Here is a 15,492-nt window from a genome sequence, read left to right as displayed (position 1 = left end):
CTTCTACAGCATTGCAAAACAAACATGATGAAGATACATTTTGACAGAATCTAGGTTACAGGGGTAATATCTATGACTAATTTTTAAGTTCTTTAATTTTATTTGGAATAAAAAATATGAGGGAAGGTCCATAAATTATTTGGATCAACATTTGGGTAACAGATACTCCATTTATAATGTGCTTTGGGGAGGGTCCATGGAGTTGCTTTAGTATGATTTTTATGCCAGCATTGCTCTCATCACCTCATTCCACTTCGTGACCACCCCGTACTGCTGCTGTCTGCACCTTGGACACCTTGGACACTATTGCACACTACACACTTCACTTTATATAATTTTGCAAAAATTTGTAATGCTGCTGTCTGCACCTTGGACGCTATTGCGCTACACACTATTCACTTTATATAATTTTATAATTTTATATAATTTTGCATCACAGTTGTTGTATTCTACACTTCCTGTATGTACATTTTACACTTCCTATATACATATTCTATCTTATTTTATATAAAGCTTCTATATACATATATACAAACCTTACTTATTTATATTTATTATATTTTATTCTATTTTTATTCTATTATATATTTTTTTTTTGCTTACTGTGAACTTGTTTTTATATTTTGTATTTCTTATTTTAGTATAATTCGTATTCTTATTTTTTACATTTCGTATTTTTATATTTTATCCTTGTCTTTCGTTCTGTCCTTATTCCTTTTCCTAGGGTCATAACAGTCGTGTAAGCATTTCACTGCATATAATACTGTGTACGATTATATATGTGACTAATAAAATCTGAATTTACTTTATTGAAATCTGTCATTGAAACTGAGGCCCCTCTCAAAGAAAGTCAGAAAATGAAAGAAGAAATAATATTTTGAGCCATCCACTGCTTGAGAAAAAGAGATTTGTTACCATCACATATTACCTTTTATAACACTGATCTTAAAATATATCCCTAAATAAGAAACTTATGAAAACAATAAAAATTCTAAAGCTTTTCAAATTTATATAAATTTTATATATATATATATATATATAGAGAGAGAGAGAGAGAGAGAGAGAGAGAGAGAGAGAGGGAGAGAGAGAGAGAGCTCTTTTTTGCCTTGGTATTTATTCATTCATTTATTTATTTATTTTAATTTATTTTGTTTCATATTTATGCTTATGTTCATTTTATGTTTTGCTGTCTCACTTTAAACTCTATGACATTGTTTTATATCTGCCCTATACTTCTTGTTTGTATTTATTTGATAAATTTTAAAAAAGGCCAAATCTATTGGTATACAAATGAAGTTTAACTAACACATATATGTGGGGTAACGGCATGGTGGCTTAGTGATTAGTACGTTTGCCTCACACCTCCAGTGTCATGGGTTCAAGTCTTGCTCCCACGCACTGTGTGTGTTCTCCCTGTGCTTGGTGGGTTTGCTCTGGTTTCCTCTGACAGTCCAAAGACATGCTTCTAGGCTGATTGGAGTCTCTAAATTGCCTGTAGTGAGTGAATAAGAGTGTGTGTGCCTTGATGCCCAATGACGCCTGAGATAGGCACAGGCTCCCTGTGACCTGAGGATAGATTGGATAAGTGGTACACACAATGAAATGAAAAAAAATATATATGCGGGGTTGTGCATAGCAACTAATATATATTGAATACAGTGGAAGTTTCGTCAGAGTAGTTTTTATAAATTAAAAAAAATTAAAAAGGTTTGTCTAAGGGTGTACCCCTGCTTTTCGCCCTATATGTGCTGGAAAAGGCTCCAGCAGATCCCAGTGACTCTAATTAGGAATAAATCAGGTATAGAAAATAGATGATGGATGATTTGTGCAAGGGGTATGAATAATTTTGAGCACGACAGTATGTGTAGCTGACTTCCGGGTGAACTGAGAGGAGGAATTGGATTGGTCCGCTCTTCTTGTTTTGCGAAACAGCAAAATGGCGGCGCCCGTGAAGGCTGTGAGACTCGTGCAGAAGTAGAAAACATGGAAAGAAACGAAACCGCTAGTCAGTGTTCAAGTTAGTTATTAAATCTGTTTACCAGGTTTACATTCCAACGTTATCAAGGTCGAACATTTACAACCAGTGGATTAAGGTGACAAGTAAAGACGAAGGAGCTTTTTATTCCAAACACAGGTTATGATTTTGACACGTCTGCGATGCGCGAGGGCGCTGCAGTTGACCCTTGCAGTAATAAAACCGGACGCCGTCGCTCATCCTCTAATACTGGAGGTGAGAGGAATATTGTTGTCCTCTGTGTGCAAGTATGTCTAGGACACGGGTTCATAACCCTGGTCCTGAAATACCACCTGACCTGCACTTTTAATAATAATGATAATAATAATAATAATAATAATAATAATAATAATAATAATAGCAGCATTCAGTATCACAATACATTCTTTGCAATATTAAAACATTTGAGTCTTTTAAAGGCTGCTATCACTGTTGAGTGATATTTACTCATATATAAAAGCTCTTTGGGTCAAAGACACTGTTTTGTGATTGAACAGTCATCCCAGTTCACTTCGAGGTTTGTTGAGCCAATTCTGGTATTACAATGCAATATTTTAATTACATTTCTAATCGTCAGGTCAGTTCCAGCCCAATAAAGGTTTCCAGAGCTTCATGTAGAGGTTGTTCATGTGGACCATAATTCTGGAAAGCTTAGGAAGGAACCTTAGGGTACGCAGCTGAACTACGCAAACAATCTAGATCTTCAAAGATGTTGGCACACTAGATAGCAATGCCATCTACGGGGTCCCTGATTCAGTAATGAGTTTGGATGGGTTTTCTCTGGTTTGGTTTTGTCTCACTTCCCAAAAACATGCAAATGGGGCAGCTGGTTAGGTTAAATTGCCCTAGATGTAAACATGAGCACATGGTGCCCCATTCAGGGTGTGTGCCCAGATATGCATGTAATGCTCAGGGGCCCAGCAGTGGCAGCTTGGTGGACCTGAGATTTGAACTCTCAACTTTCTGATCAGTAGCCCAACACCTTAACCACTATGCTACCATGTCCAGGATAGAGTCGTGATCCACAACAACCCTGTTCTGGATAAAGCACTGAAGATGAACGATAAATGATGCAGCTTCAAAGAGATACAATTATCTTTAGTTCTTTTAGCAGCCAGGCTGTGGTGCTTTAATCTGCACATGTGGATGCAAATGAAACTGATTAACTGAAACAATGGGGGATGTCTAACATTTTTCTTTTTTGTACAAAATGTTCAGCTTTCAACTTGGTACTAATTTGAAATGCCGATGTGTAGAGACGCCTTCAACATTTGGAGTTATTGACTGTGGATTTTGAACAGTTCATAGATGAACAATGTTCTCTCTGCCTTAATATACTTATTTAATAGACAAATGGATCAGTCTGCTTTCTTTTATTTTTAGATATCTATAGACAGACATACGTTATATTAATCCTATAAAGGAAATAGGAGAATCTATCAAACAGCTAGTCCTAATGATAGTTCTTAGAAATAATATATTGCTATGGTACAAAATTTGCATACATTTACAGTAAAATAAAGGCAAAATAAATTTGATTTACAGCATTTAATGTGCTAGCTTCAGTCTAATGTCTTCATTATCACCAGTAATCAGTTCCTCCAGGATATTGTGATACAGTTCTCAGAGGAGTTTACTGCAGATTTTCCACAGATTTAGGCCAAGATGTGTCAAAGCATGACGTCATTATAGCACGCCAAAGCTGAACATGAGTACAGCTGTCATAGAAAGTTATTACGTATGTGACTTCACTGCTAGGAGTTTTTTAAAGCAGAATCCTGTGCTTGCAGTTCAGGTGTTTCTCTGCAATTGTTGTCTTTTTTTCTTCATGTCCCAATTCACTAAAATAATTTTAATTGTTGCATTTATATGTTTAAGGCTCTTCATCAGAAAATTCTAGAGAACAACTTCATTATTGTTAGGAAGAAAGATCTCATCTGGAGAAGAAGTGATTCAGAGAGGTTTTATGCGGAGCATAAAGGTAAGAAAAAAGATTTTTTAAAATCATACAGATATGGGCAACATGTATTTTAGATTTAATGTTGAAAATGTTATCATATTCTGATTTTCTTGAACAATAACATACTGCATGAGTGTCACTAAAAGGACCATTTGATAATTGTTGGTGTCATATGTATTATTTCTCTCACAAACAGCAAAATATTATTCTCTTTTACCAGCTTGCATATGCCATTCATAATCCATCCATGAGTCATGCTGGGGCTGAATCACCAGCCTTAGAAAAGCCTGCTGCTGTACAACATCCCATCTGACAGCATGCTAACAGAGTAAAAGCCCAGAGTACTTTTTACTGAAATTGTTTATATTTGTGTGTGCATTGTAGAACGTTTCTTCTACCAGCGACTAGTCGAATTCATGTCAAGGTAGGAGTGAGTCTTTATACAGTTATCATCTTCCTTACTGTCTCTTCTTTATCATTTTGCATAAAGAAAAATTTTTTGAAGGAGGTTTTCAAACTTCTTAATGGTGTGGCTGTAACTGTAAGTGCACATTTTTGCCTTTGTAAATGATTTTTTAAAATTCACATGTTAATTGGATCACGTATTATAACATTAGACAGACAGACAGACAGACAGACAGATAGATAGATACTTTATTGATCCTGAAGGAAATTCCATTAATTCTCTCTCACTGAAATTCACTGATAATCTGTCACTGCAGTATTCTATAAGTTCAAGATCAAAAAGCAAATATGATCATCATGTAGTCTTAATATCCTCAAAATATCTTTCTCTGCTGAGGTTATTACCATTTATTACCAAAATGGCTCTTCACCCAGATAAAACCTTATAATAACTGAAAAGCGGGCGAAGTTATTTAAGCTTGAGAACATTAGGAACAGCTATTACTGGTAGTACTGTTAGGATTCTTAAAGGATGGTTGAGTCATGATGTATCTGGTCAGTTGTTACCATGGCAGCCAGTCATCAGGCAGCATTACTGTCTGTGAAAACAAAGATGAAACGTGAGCGCGCCACTTGAAGTGAACTCAATTTGCTGGCTCTGCTTTTTGGATTCCCACGAAAGAAGCCGCTCATTATTTCGATGTTCCTGCTGTTTATTTCAGACATGTGCATGAACAACGTCCCAGTTTTTGAAAAATGAATACACAGAAAAACAAGGCAGTGTTTTTATATATACACCGTGATCTAGTTCTTTAGGGATGATGTTGATGTCATGTCTATATCTTATTTTATGTGAAAGGGGTGTGACGATAAACACGACGCATGCAACAACCTCTTATACCACAGCAACTCAATATTATTCAAAATAGATTTTTCTCTCTGTTATTTCCTCCCCAACCTGATCACTTCATTATCCCCTCCCCAGCTCTCTCTTATCGCAGGGCATTTACTGTCTGAGGTGGGAAAAAGCTATCACATGCATGTTTTTATTTTCCAGAGGCCAAAAAATGGAATTTGTGCCTGTTTTATGTCCACGTTCAGCATTAAATATCTCTGGCATGTCTCACACCACAGTGATGTTTAATAACTCAAATGAAAGTAGATACATTGAGCTTATTTCTCTTTTTAACCTAGCGTACTAGTGGCAAAACTTTCATAACAAAGTTATGAAAGCTATTCCCAAAAAGCATATTCAAGTTATATATTGAAGGTAAATGATGATATTCATTTCTGCTCTCTGAGATGCTCCAAGTGCTTGTTCATAAGCAGGCAGAATTTGATGATGTCATCTTCAACCAATAAAATTCTGTGTAAGGTTATCCCAACAGGGGTTAGGGTTAGCGTTGGTCAGGACAGTCTGCTGTTTAATTTTATATTGGAGTGATCATTTTTATAACTTTAGGTGATAATTAATTTCTTTATACTGAATGTAAATGTCTGAGGTTATTTTGGAACAGCAGTATATTATTATTATATATAATTAGGGTATTTATTAATGAATGACATGTCGTGCTTTTTAACCATTTATCATTACCTTTTATGTCACCTACTAGACAAGGTTCTGACAGTTATCATTTAGATTATGGCAGATATGTCGTTCCCTTACCAGCTTCTCTTTCTTCTAATCCTGACAATGCCATAGGCCTCCAAGGGAGCAAAATCGGGTGTCCTCTGGGTGGGAGGGGTGGCTTACTCTCTCTCTCTCACCTGTCAATCAACAACACTAGCCAATCGTGGGCATCTGTAAGCTTGTGTATGTAGAATAGAGAGCGTGTGTTCAGCAGTTTTAAAAGATGTTGCTGATTGGATACACATGTCTCAGAGGAATCATGTGTTTCATAAAGGCTTCAGCATGTGTTGAAGCATGAGGACTTCACCCTCCCTGGTTAATAAGTGTTGTTTAATAGGGGAGAGCTGACTGATCAAATTAGGGGGAAAATGGGTGAAAGAAAATTCCCCCCAAAATAAACATCTCCATAATGAGCATTACCATATCAACTGCTACCTAAATATTAGCTATGCATATGTCTATGTTTTAGATTAGGTAATATATTAGAACTAATATAGTATTATAGTGGACTTGCATCTGGAACTGTTTTCAGAGCCAGTGTTAGTCTGATCAACAGTCTCTGAGCGATCAGATTTGAGAATTCTGGGCTGTGGTGTAAACTAAAATAGTTATACTGCTGGCTTTCTACAACAGCAGTATGAACAAAGTTATTTCTAGGTTTGTGGTACTGCTTGAAGGTTAAGATCGGATGTTTGTTGTTTCCTATTTCAGCGGTCCAATGAGAGCTTACATCCTAGCAAGAGAGGATGCTATTAGCTACTGGCGGGAGTTGATGGGTCCCACTAAAGTGTATCGAGCACGGTACACATCACCAAGGACCATGCGAGCGCTATACGGGCTCACTGACACCAGGAACACAACTCACGGCTCAGGTACGTGCTGAATGTGATGTGAAATAAATTCAGGATTAAGAAATTTTGAAAGAAATTAAAAAAGCTCTTGGAAATTTACCATCTTTCGGCTTCTTTTTAGTCAGAGCTGGACAGCATTATCATTTCTCATTACATCTTTTTATTCAGAGTGTTGTAACTAAGGAGGAAGCAGACAAATCTACAGAAACACTGTCTGTGTTTACAGGCCCCTTTATAGATAAATACTGTGTTACTTTTGAAAGAAAGAATATGATCATTTGTCAGTTGCTGATATTCATAAAGCATCATTTAATACAATATGCATAAATTTGCATACTTAATAAAACAAATCAGATAATATCAAATTTTAGGATGACGTTAGAAACATTAAAATGCTTATTTCATTGTCAACAGAAAAGCTTTTTATTGTTTATTTAACATGATACCTTTTGAGTTTTATACTGTTTTGCAGTATAACAAAATCAACAAAAAAGATTCTGAGAAAAGCAATTTTTCACAATGTGATTTAATATTTCCACATTAGTAAGTGTGGCCCATGAGGTTTATAAAGAAAGTTGACATACAGAGTCATATGTCATAATGGCACATAAGCTGATACATACATGTGTGTAACAGGACGCAAGCGACTGATGTAATAGTAGGTGGAGCTCAGCCTCCTTCACAGTTGCTAACTTTCAGATAATGCACTTACAGGTGAATGGTTGTGAGTGAAGAAAAATACAGAAACAGCCATATTTCTGTTGCATATCAATATTTACAACCACTGTCCACTTTAATAGGAACAGCTGTACGCCTGCCCATTCATGTAGTAATTCAGTCATGTGGCAGATTTTTGCACAATGCATCAATACAGGTCAAGAGATTGAGTTAATACTCCCTGGTTTGAGTATTTCACAAGCTGAAGATCTGCTGGGATTTAGAGCGATTATTTGAGTTACTCTAGACTGGTCATTCTCCTCTGATCTCTTTCCTCAACAAGGTGTTTCAGCCTGCAGACTCTTCACTCACAGGATGCTTTTTTTTTTTTGCACCATTCTGTATATACTTGTTTCTGAAACAAACAAAAAACGTCCATCTGGCACCAACAACCATGTCACTTTTAAAGGCACAGAGATCACATTCTGATTACCTAAAGCTCTTGACCATCTGAATAATGACTGACCTGTACATACTTTCTTTATTATTAACTATATCTATAGCTAACTACACTACCAGTCAAAAGTTTGGACACACCTTCTAATTCCATGGTCTTTCCTGATGTTTATTTCTTTCTACATTGTAAAACAATGCTGAAGGCGGCCAAAATACACAATAATCTCATTTGAACAGTTGATATTGAGATATGTCTGCTACTGATGCTCTGTAAAGCCTTCATAACGCCTCTAATCTGAGGTGCTGTTTTTGGTGAATTCTGAGGCTGGTAACTCTAAATGAACTTCTCTGCAGCAGAGGTAAGTTTTGCTCTTGCTTTACTGGGATGGTCTTCATGTGAGCCAGTTTCATCATGGTGCTTGATGGGTTTTGCAAATGCACTTGACAATACTGTTCTTGCAAGAACTATTCCAGAACACCTGACCTTCGTGTCTTAAAATAACAACTGACTGTTGTTTTTTGTCATTACATAAAGTCCATGTGTGTTATTTCATAGTTTTGAAATCTCCAGTATTGTTCTAGAATGTAGAAAATAAATCCCTAAACAAAAAACATTGAATTAAAAGGTGTGTCCAGACTTTTGACTGGTAGTGTATATAAGGGCATTTCTGCTTCAACTGATTGGTGATTGTTTAGGAACAGCTTATTGTTGGATTAATCTATTCTGCTCTTCCTAACCAAACAACAATTCAGTTTCTTCACTGAATCTTTTTTTTATCTGTTCATTGACCAATTTCTTCCAAATGTGCACCTCTGGCAGACTGAGTGAAGTCTATATATATACACAGTCAGCACACCTTCAATTGTAAACAAACTGCCTTATGTTCATGGAATTGGATTATTTGTTGGATATTTACCAGTGAAAATGTAATTACTGTGCTGCCCGCGAACACAGTGCTCGTCTTTGTGCTTTTACTTAAGCTAATTAAACTTTTCTCGTGCTCCCACAGATTCGTCAGAGTCAGCCGAAAGAGAGATCGCGTTCTTCTTTCCGGAGTTTAGTGCTCAGTACTGGCTAGAGACGGAGGAGCCATGTTTTAGAGCAGGGCATGTTGAATATGATGAGGAGAGACAAATCCATACTGCACTAAAACATATCTAACCATTCTACTGCCTTCACCAGGAACTGCTCTAATATATATGAACCTGAAAGCACTGTTCATGATGGATATTGTGCCGTTTTCTTGTATTTCACCATCAGTTGCTGACTTGTAAATGATTGTGTTGCAGCTTTTGCGCTTTGTCTTGGTATGTTTTTTTACTGAATATCTTCTACTGTCTATGTTATCATTTATTTCTACACCAGTCAAAGCACTCATAAAAGCACTTGAATAATCCTATTAATGTGTCTTAGAAAATACTGCTAATGTATTAAACACAGCTTTGGATTTTGCTCACACACTTATTATATACATTTTAATAGATTTTTTTTCATGTTATAAATTTATCTTTGTATTTATGGTAAACAAATAACAAAGCCTTAATAAATGAAGCCGTAGTTAAGAACATTAGCATGGCATTTTGTTATCATGGTGTTGTAGCTTAGACTGTCCCAACATCACGTCAAACCAACGGCAATATACTTCTTATTTTCATTCAGTCAGCCAGTCAGTTCCACTTTATCCTTGTCAGGGTCTATGTGGATCCAGAACTAATCACTTGGGTGCAAAGCAGGAGAATTTACCCTGGGTGGGACACCATTCATGCACCTATTCACACCTTGGGGCAATTTAGCATAGCCAGTCTGCATACTTCCACGTTTTGGGGCAGGAAACCCAAGTGAACACGTGGAAATGATGTGAATCTTTGCATACAGAAACCCGAGTTCAGGACTGAACCATGGATCTGTGAGGCAGCACTGATTACACACCACTCCACGGTGCTGCCCAGTTATTATATTAATTTGCTAAGTACTCCCCGATGAAATCCCATTTGTCTCAATAGCAAAAGTAAATTAGCCGTCAAACCTTTAGAAGGCACTCTTGATTAGCAGGATAATTAAGTACAGTTGGTGTCTGGCCCACATAAAACACATGTAGCCATGTGTTTTTGATGATACTTTTATATTAAATAGCTTAAGAGGTCTTCTGGTGTTTGCTTTGATTGTCATAAAATCTACCCTGTTTTTCCAGAGTACCATTTCAAATAACTCCATTGCCCCTTTTCTAATAAAGACATGGCACTGGAGAGTGATAAATAAAAAGCAAGTATCTGGTATAAATGAACTAAATGTGGCTTTCACACAAAACTACATAGTCTAATAAACCCTCTATGATTGATCCCACATTTACAGACCTGTGCTTCTGCCAGAAATCAGACCTCTGGTTCCATACTGCTTTCTCTTCATCGTTTTTAACAAGACTGAAGATCCATAAGTCTCTTTATGTCAGTCGCTAAGCTGAGTTCTTGTCTCACTTCAGAACAGAGTCTGCTTCTGCTTCCTTCAAACAATCCCGAGGTTTCATGACCTCATAAGTAGTGTGAGATTTTTCTTTGATCTTTCCACTCTTGTCCACTTGACGAATGCTCTGAGTTACAGTGATGGTCACCTGCTTAGTGGACATCCTGCTGTCTTGCCACTTGGTTTATGGGGATCCAAAAAAAACAAAAGCAATGGAAGAATGGTAATTCCAGATTGCAAAATAATTGCACAATACATTTTATGTCAAATTATGTCATTTGCACATCTAGCCATTATGTTCAATTCTACTCCACAGTTGTTGCAGATGTGAATAAAGGATAACACAAGGTAGTATTAGAATTGGTCTTCAGGGGGTTCCCTGATTATATTAATATTATGGCAAGTATAAGAACATCTACAGTGTATATTTTTGTTATATACATAAATAGTGCCTTGCTGTTTATTTACAGAAGATCTGAGAACATCTGATGTCCATCTCGATCTTTGTCTAATAAATAAAGGAGCTCTTCTTGCTCTTTCTTCCTGAATGAAGAGTAAGTTGAATCAAGTATGGAATTTAATTTTAATAACTCTACTGAAATATGTATATAACAGTTTAATGACACAATATATTTATAATAAAGCAATTCTGAAGAAAACCCTTAAGTGCCTTTCATCTAATGGATCTATTGAATGGAGAGTTTGAACTTACAATCTCTTCAGTGCGAACAACACTTCTCCTCTGCACAGTGGTGCCTGGTGTTGAAGGCAGCCCTTCCTGTTCCTGAGAGGCCAGTATAGCATGAGGACCACCACCTTTCACATCAGTAAGTCTAGCTTCAGACATGGCAGAACACACCTTCAGGTACGCCTGAGCAGGAGCTGGCAGGCCATCGTCGAATATATCTGTCATTGCATATAGAGAGGAATCAAATATAGCCAACAGAGAGACTCATACCTTTGGCAATCGTTAGAGCCAGCATCTAGCCAAAGCATATGGGTGGGTCCAGTATTTAGCTTTATGTATTATTAAGGTGGAAAATAGATGATTCTTATACTTGATTCTAAAAAATAAATCACCAATATACAACTACTAAGTGTTGGAAGGAAATCTGAAACAGCTGCATGGCAATTACTGAAAATAAATCACACAAATCACACAAAGATTCATATGGAAAAAAAAAAAACAAATATTAAGAGTAAATATTGTTATTTGTTTTGCATCGCTGAGATTCAAAAGTGCCTTTGTTATCATTCAAATATATTTTTTCTTTACCACTACTGTAATATTTTAAGGCGCTCTTATTGTATAAAGCAAAGCCCATCCCCATCTTCTGAACTGCAGAAGGAATGGAACCATCTCCATGACAACTGAAGCTGAATGTACTGGTGTCTTGACAGTATTCTCCCATAGGGCAATGCACTCTCTTGGTGAAACAGTTCAGTTGATTATTTCTAAAAAAGCTACATAATTATTTCCCATGTTTCCTTACCAGAGTTGGCAGTTTTCTCTGATGCAAACACAACCTCAGACGAAGTCTCTGAGGGGATGCTGTGGATTGAAGACAGTGGAATGTCTGTATCTGTGCTGGTCAGCCAAGTAGATTCTGTCTCTTTGGTCCAGCTTTCCAGGTAGCGTGGTTCCAAAGCATCTGTCCTAGAGCCTCCACAGCCCATAATTCTTCCAGGGATGAGGGATATACCAGAAGCACTCACCAGTAAACACTAGCTCTTCATTATTTCATCTTAAAAAAAGTACTGCTGACCTTCTTTATATGGATATATCAGTTCAGCTTGTAAGATCTTAGGACACAATGGTGAAAGACTCTGGGATGTGAAGTCCTGGGTGTTTTCCATTGATCACAACTTACAACTTGATCACAACTTACACACTGACCCACATACTATTTCTGTTGGAGACACAAAACGATATTAAGATCTCACGTGGTGATGTTAAGTAGCCTGTTATTAAAGTAATTCATATAATATTTTTGTACTAAAATATACAATTCTATTTAAGCCTATCTCGTTCATATTTGTAGAAATATCTAAGACTATCCATCAAACGATTGGTGATCCAAAAGAGGTTATACCAAGGGTAAAAATAAATACCAGACAATCTGAATGAAATTTCGTAAAAGTATATGGCTAGATTTTTGTAACTGAATATGTTAAATGATATTACCCCTGTTGTGGTTTAAACCCACTGTGTTTCCATGTCTTCGTACACACCAAGATGCTGATCCACTCACAAACAACAATTCCCATGAAACATTTTAACTCACTGCTTAATTTGTTTTCAAGAGTCCACTTATTTGTGATTCCATTACTGATACAGCTTGTATTTAGTGTAATTGATTGAATTATTGAATTTTAATGGAATGCTTGTACAAGCTATATAACCAATGAAAGCTCTGTAAGTGGTTTGTTTAGTGCCTGAAGTGGAAGATCACTACACCATCACATGGCTGACATTTACATCCCATTTAAATACCGTTATCAACTCATAAACAAATGAATATATAAAACCACCTGGCATCAAATGATGATATATTCCCCTCTATACTTTTTCCCCCCCTGAACCCGGATAACATTAGCAGTATGTAGGAGGACTGAGAAATTAGCTCGAGCATACTTCACAGACTGATATTCAGCTGTCGCTGTTATTGAAAATAACAGCAACTCAGTGCGCATGCTCACACCGCAATTATCTTACGATAGAACGGCACGCTTAGATAAGTAACAGTCTTCTGCAGTCAATAATTCAATATTTATTTGACCAGAGTGTCATATTTTCAATGTAGAAACCTACGGCTCAGGGAACGTATCATTTATTTGCATATCTTGGAAAAAACCTACATTTTTCATCGATCGTAAACAATCACTCACCTCGGTTTTCGGACCCTTTTTTTCGCTATATTCTCGGCAGATGTGCAATACAGCGGTGATTTTTTTTTTCTCAACAGTAAAATGTGACGCCCCCCTTTTCGGCAGCGTGCGTGTGTGCATGTGCGCGCGCGCGCGTTTGTGTGTGCTGTGTGAGTGTGTGTGTGTGTGTGTTCATATGGAGCGGTTCATCTCGAGGCTGTGAGTGTGTGTGTGTGTGTGTGTGTGGTGCGCTAAAAATCCAAGGGAGTGTGTGTGGGTGTGTGATCTTTTCCAAAACGTGTTATATTATGCAAAGACCTGCAATCGTTGCGTACATATGGCACAGCTATAAGTGATGACAGATTAAGCTGACACAGTCCAGTAAGTCACATCATGGCTATGGCATCATATGTTATTAAAAAAAATATCTAAAATATCTTTTCTCTGATGGCTGTGCTTTCATGGCCATCTAATAAATAAAAAAAATTAACTTCGATTAGATATAACATAATAGAACCATAACCAGGGATAAATGTTGTGGACAGTGATGCTACAGAGCTTAAAATAAGCATTCCTTTCTGATTTATCAACTATTATCTAAAATGTATACATTTAACCATAATGTTAACCATTACAAAGCCTTAAACCTTGCCTCACGTGGAAAAGTTGTTGGAAAAGCCAAACTGCCACCCGTTGGGGTCTTGAGCAAGGCCCCCAACTCCCCCTGTTCATGGTTGACCCTGCGCTATGACCCCAACCCTCCAAGGATGAGATATGTGAAGGAAGAATTTCACTGTGCACTAATGTAAATGTGACAAATAAAGGCTACTTAACCTAATTACTTACTGTACAGCATACAGTCAACTGTATAATGTCTTTTGAATGCAAGTTCCATCCACATACATCTTAGAGCACTACCACTGCACTAGTGTAACAATTTGATCAAAATCTTTCGGTCAAAAAAGAATTCATTAACATTCACAAATGAAGAAGACATGATAGAAGACAAAATATCATCTCTTTTCAATGCTATATGAAATGACAGATTGTGATATTCGCAATCATCCTCTAATTTAGCCCACTATATGTATATGTATATATATATATATATATATATATATATATATATATATTGTCCCTGATTAATTATTCCCTTTGGCAGCAGCACTAAAAATTTAATTAAACATCCAAATTTCTGGCATTGGTTACTGAAATTTACTGCTTGCGAAGTAATAAAATGTTACCCACTTTCACATCTTAAATCACCAGTTTCCACTCTGACTTAGTGTGTTAAGGGACATACAGAATAAATAGCACTTACACCATGTAAATAAAATGGTGGTAGCATGCAGGGTGTCTGTGGAGGAGCAGGTTGTTGTTAGGTGAATTAATAGAAACTCTCAGATCTAATAAATAATGCAGTGGAGAATAAATGCTTTAGCACTGTTGAGAGAGAGAGAGAGAGAGAGAGAGAAGGAGAGAGGAGAGTCTAGATAATATTTTGGCATGTTTCACTGTGTAGATATAAGACAATAATAATAATTTCATACATGTGTTGTAGATGAGTATTTTCTTAATGCAATTTGGAGTTTGTATCTCACTCGCATGGCACCCTAAATGCACTGACACAAGCCATTTCTCCAGAGGAGGGCAGTACAGATTAATCTTTCACTTCCTGCACACTCTACATGTTCAGTTGGTTGGTGCTGTCAGAATGCTGAGATCATATCAAGTACCCAAATCCTTTTATGTTATTAAAAAATCTTTACTTGAACTCTTACCTTTATCATACAGTAACTTTAACAGTAAACAGTACAATACCCAGTGTCTAATTCAAACAGTATATTAACAGTACATTAATCATATACCTGACCCCATATTCAGATAGTACTCCTTTATATATTTGCTTTAAACCACCTGATGACTTGTCACCTGATCTGACCTCTAGACACTTTCACAGACTTTATGGAAACAATATTTCCATGAAATGATGAAATCACATGTTACAACTGATATGAATCAAACCATACTTGGTAAAAAAGGACATGTTGCTTCCTATTTCAAATGAACATGAAATGAATTGTTATGAAATGCTTGTGTTATGAAGGTGACAGCAACTTACTCTGGACTTCAATTGCTGTGGAATATACAGTATGCTATGCAAAAAAAAAATCTAGGTGTTGTGTTGAG

At 36.7% G+C, this 15,492-nt stretch overlaps 2 protein-coding genes across 2 annotated transcripts; one reads left to right on the top strand and one right to left on the bottom strand.

The window, feature by feature from the left end:
- The first annotated feature begins 1,913 nt into the window (after window positions 1–1,913).
- nme6 (NME/NM23 nucleoside diphosphate kinase 6) lies at window positions 1,914–9,453 on the top strand. The gene is made up of 5 exons (XM_058379751.1): window positions 1,914–2,230; window positions 3,893–3,995; window positions 4,359–4,398; window positions 6,721–6,881; window positions 8,984–9,453. The coding sequence occupies exons 1-5, from the start codon at window positions 2,138–2,140 to the stop codon at window positions 9,133–9,135; spliced, it is 549 nt and encodes a 182-aa protein (XP_058235734.1). The 5' UTR covers window positions 1,914–2,137; the 3' UTR covers window positions 9,136–9,453.
- A 215-nt stretch (window positions 9,454–9,668) lies between these two features.
- baalcb (BAALC binder of MAP3K1 and KLF4 b) lies at window positions 9,669–13,536 on the bottom strand. The gene is made up of 4 exons (XM_058379752.1): window positions 13,324–13,536; window positions 11,928–12,344; window positions 11,147–11,340; window positions 9,669–10,612 (listed from the first exon to the last, which is right to left on the bottom strand). Exons 2-4 carry the CDS (start codon window positions 12,109–12,111, stop codon window positions 10,445–10,447), a joined length of 546 nt encoding a protein of 181 aa, XP_058235735.1. The 5' UTR covers window positions 12,112–12,344; window positions 13,324–13,536; the 3' UTR covers window positions 9,669–10,444.
- Between the last annotated feature and the right edge of the window lie 1,956 nt (window positions 13,537–15,492).

The sequence above is a fragment of the Hemibagrus wyckioides genome, linkage group LG25 (genome assembly GCF_019097595.1).
Source record: "Hemibagrus wyckioides isolate EC202008001 linkage group LG25, SWU_Hwy_1.0, whole genome shotgun sequence".
Classification (NCBI taxonomy): Eukaryota; Metazoa; Chordata; class Actinopteri; order Siluriformes; family Bagridae; genus Hemibagrus; species Hemibagrus wyckioides.
Note: the sequence above shows the minus strand (reverse complement) of the source record. Positions and strands in the feature narration are given on the sequence as shown.

Coding starts and splice junctions, on each gene's coding strand:
- nme6 (XM_058379751.1), top strand. CDS start 2,138: ATGATTTTGACACGTCTGCGATGCGCGAGGGCGCTGCAGTTGACCCTT. Junction 2,231..3,892: donor CTCATCCTCTAATACTGGAG/GTGAGAGGAATA, acceptor TATATGTTTAAG/GCTCTTCATCAGAAAATTCT. Junction 6,882..8,983: donor GAACACAACTCACGGCTCAG/GTACGTGCTGAA, acceptor GTGCTCCCACAG/ATTCGTCAGAGTCAGCCGAA.
- baalcb (XM_058379752.1), bottom strand. CDS start 12,111: ATGGGCTGTGGAGGCTCTAGGACAGATGCTTTGGAACCACGCTACCTG. Junction 11,341..11,927: donor AGAGAAAACTGCCAACTCTG/GTAAGGAAACAT, acceptor ATGCAATGACAG/ATATATTCGACGATGGCCTG. Junction 10,613..11,146: donor TTGTTCGCACTGAAGAGATT/GTAAGTTCAAAC, acceptor CCATAAACCAAG/TGGCAAGACAGCAGGATGTC.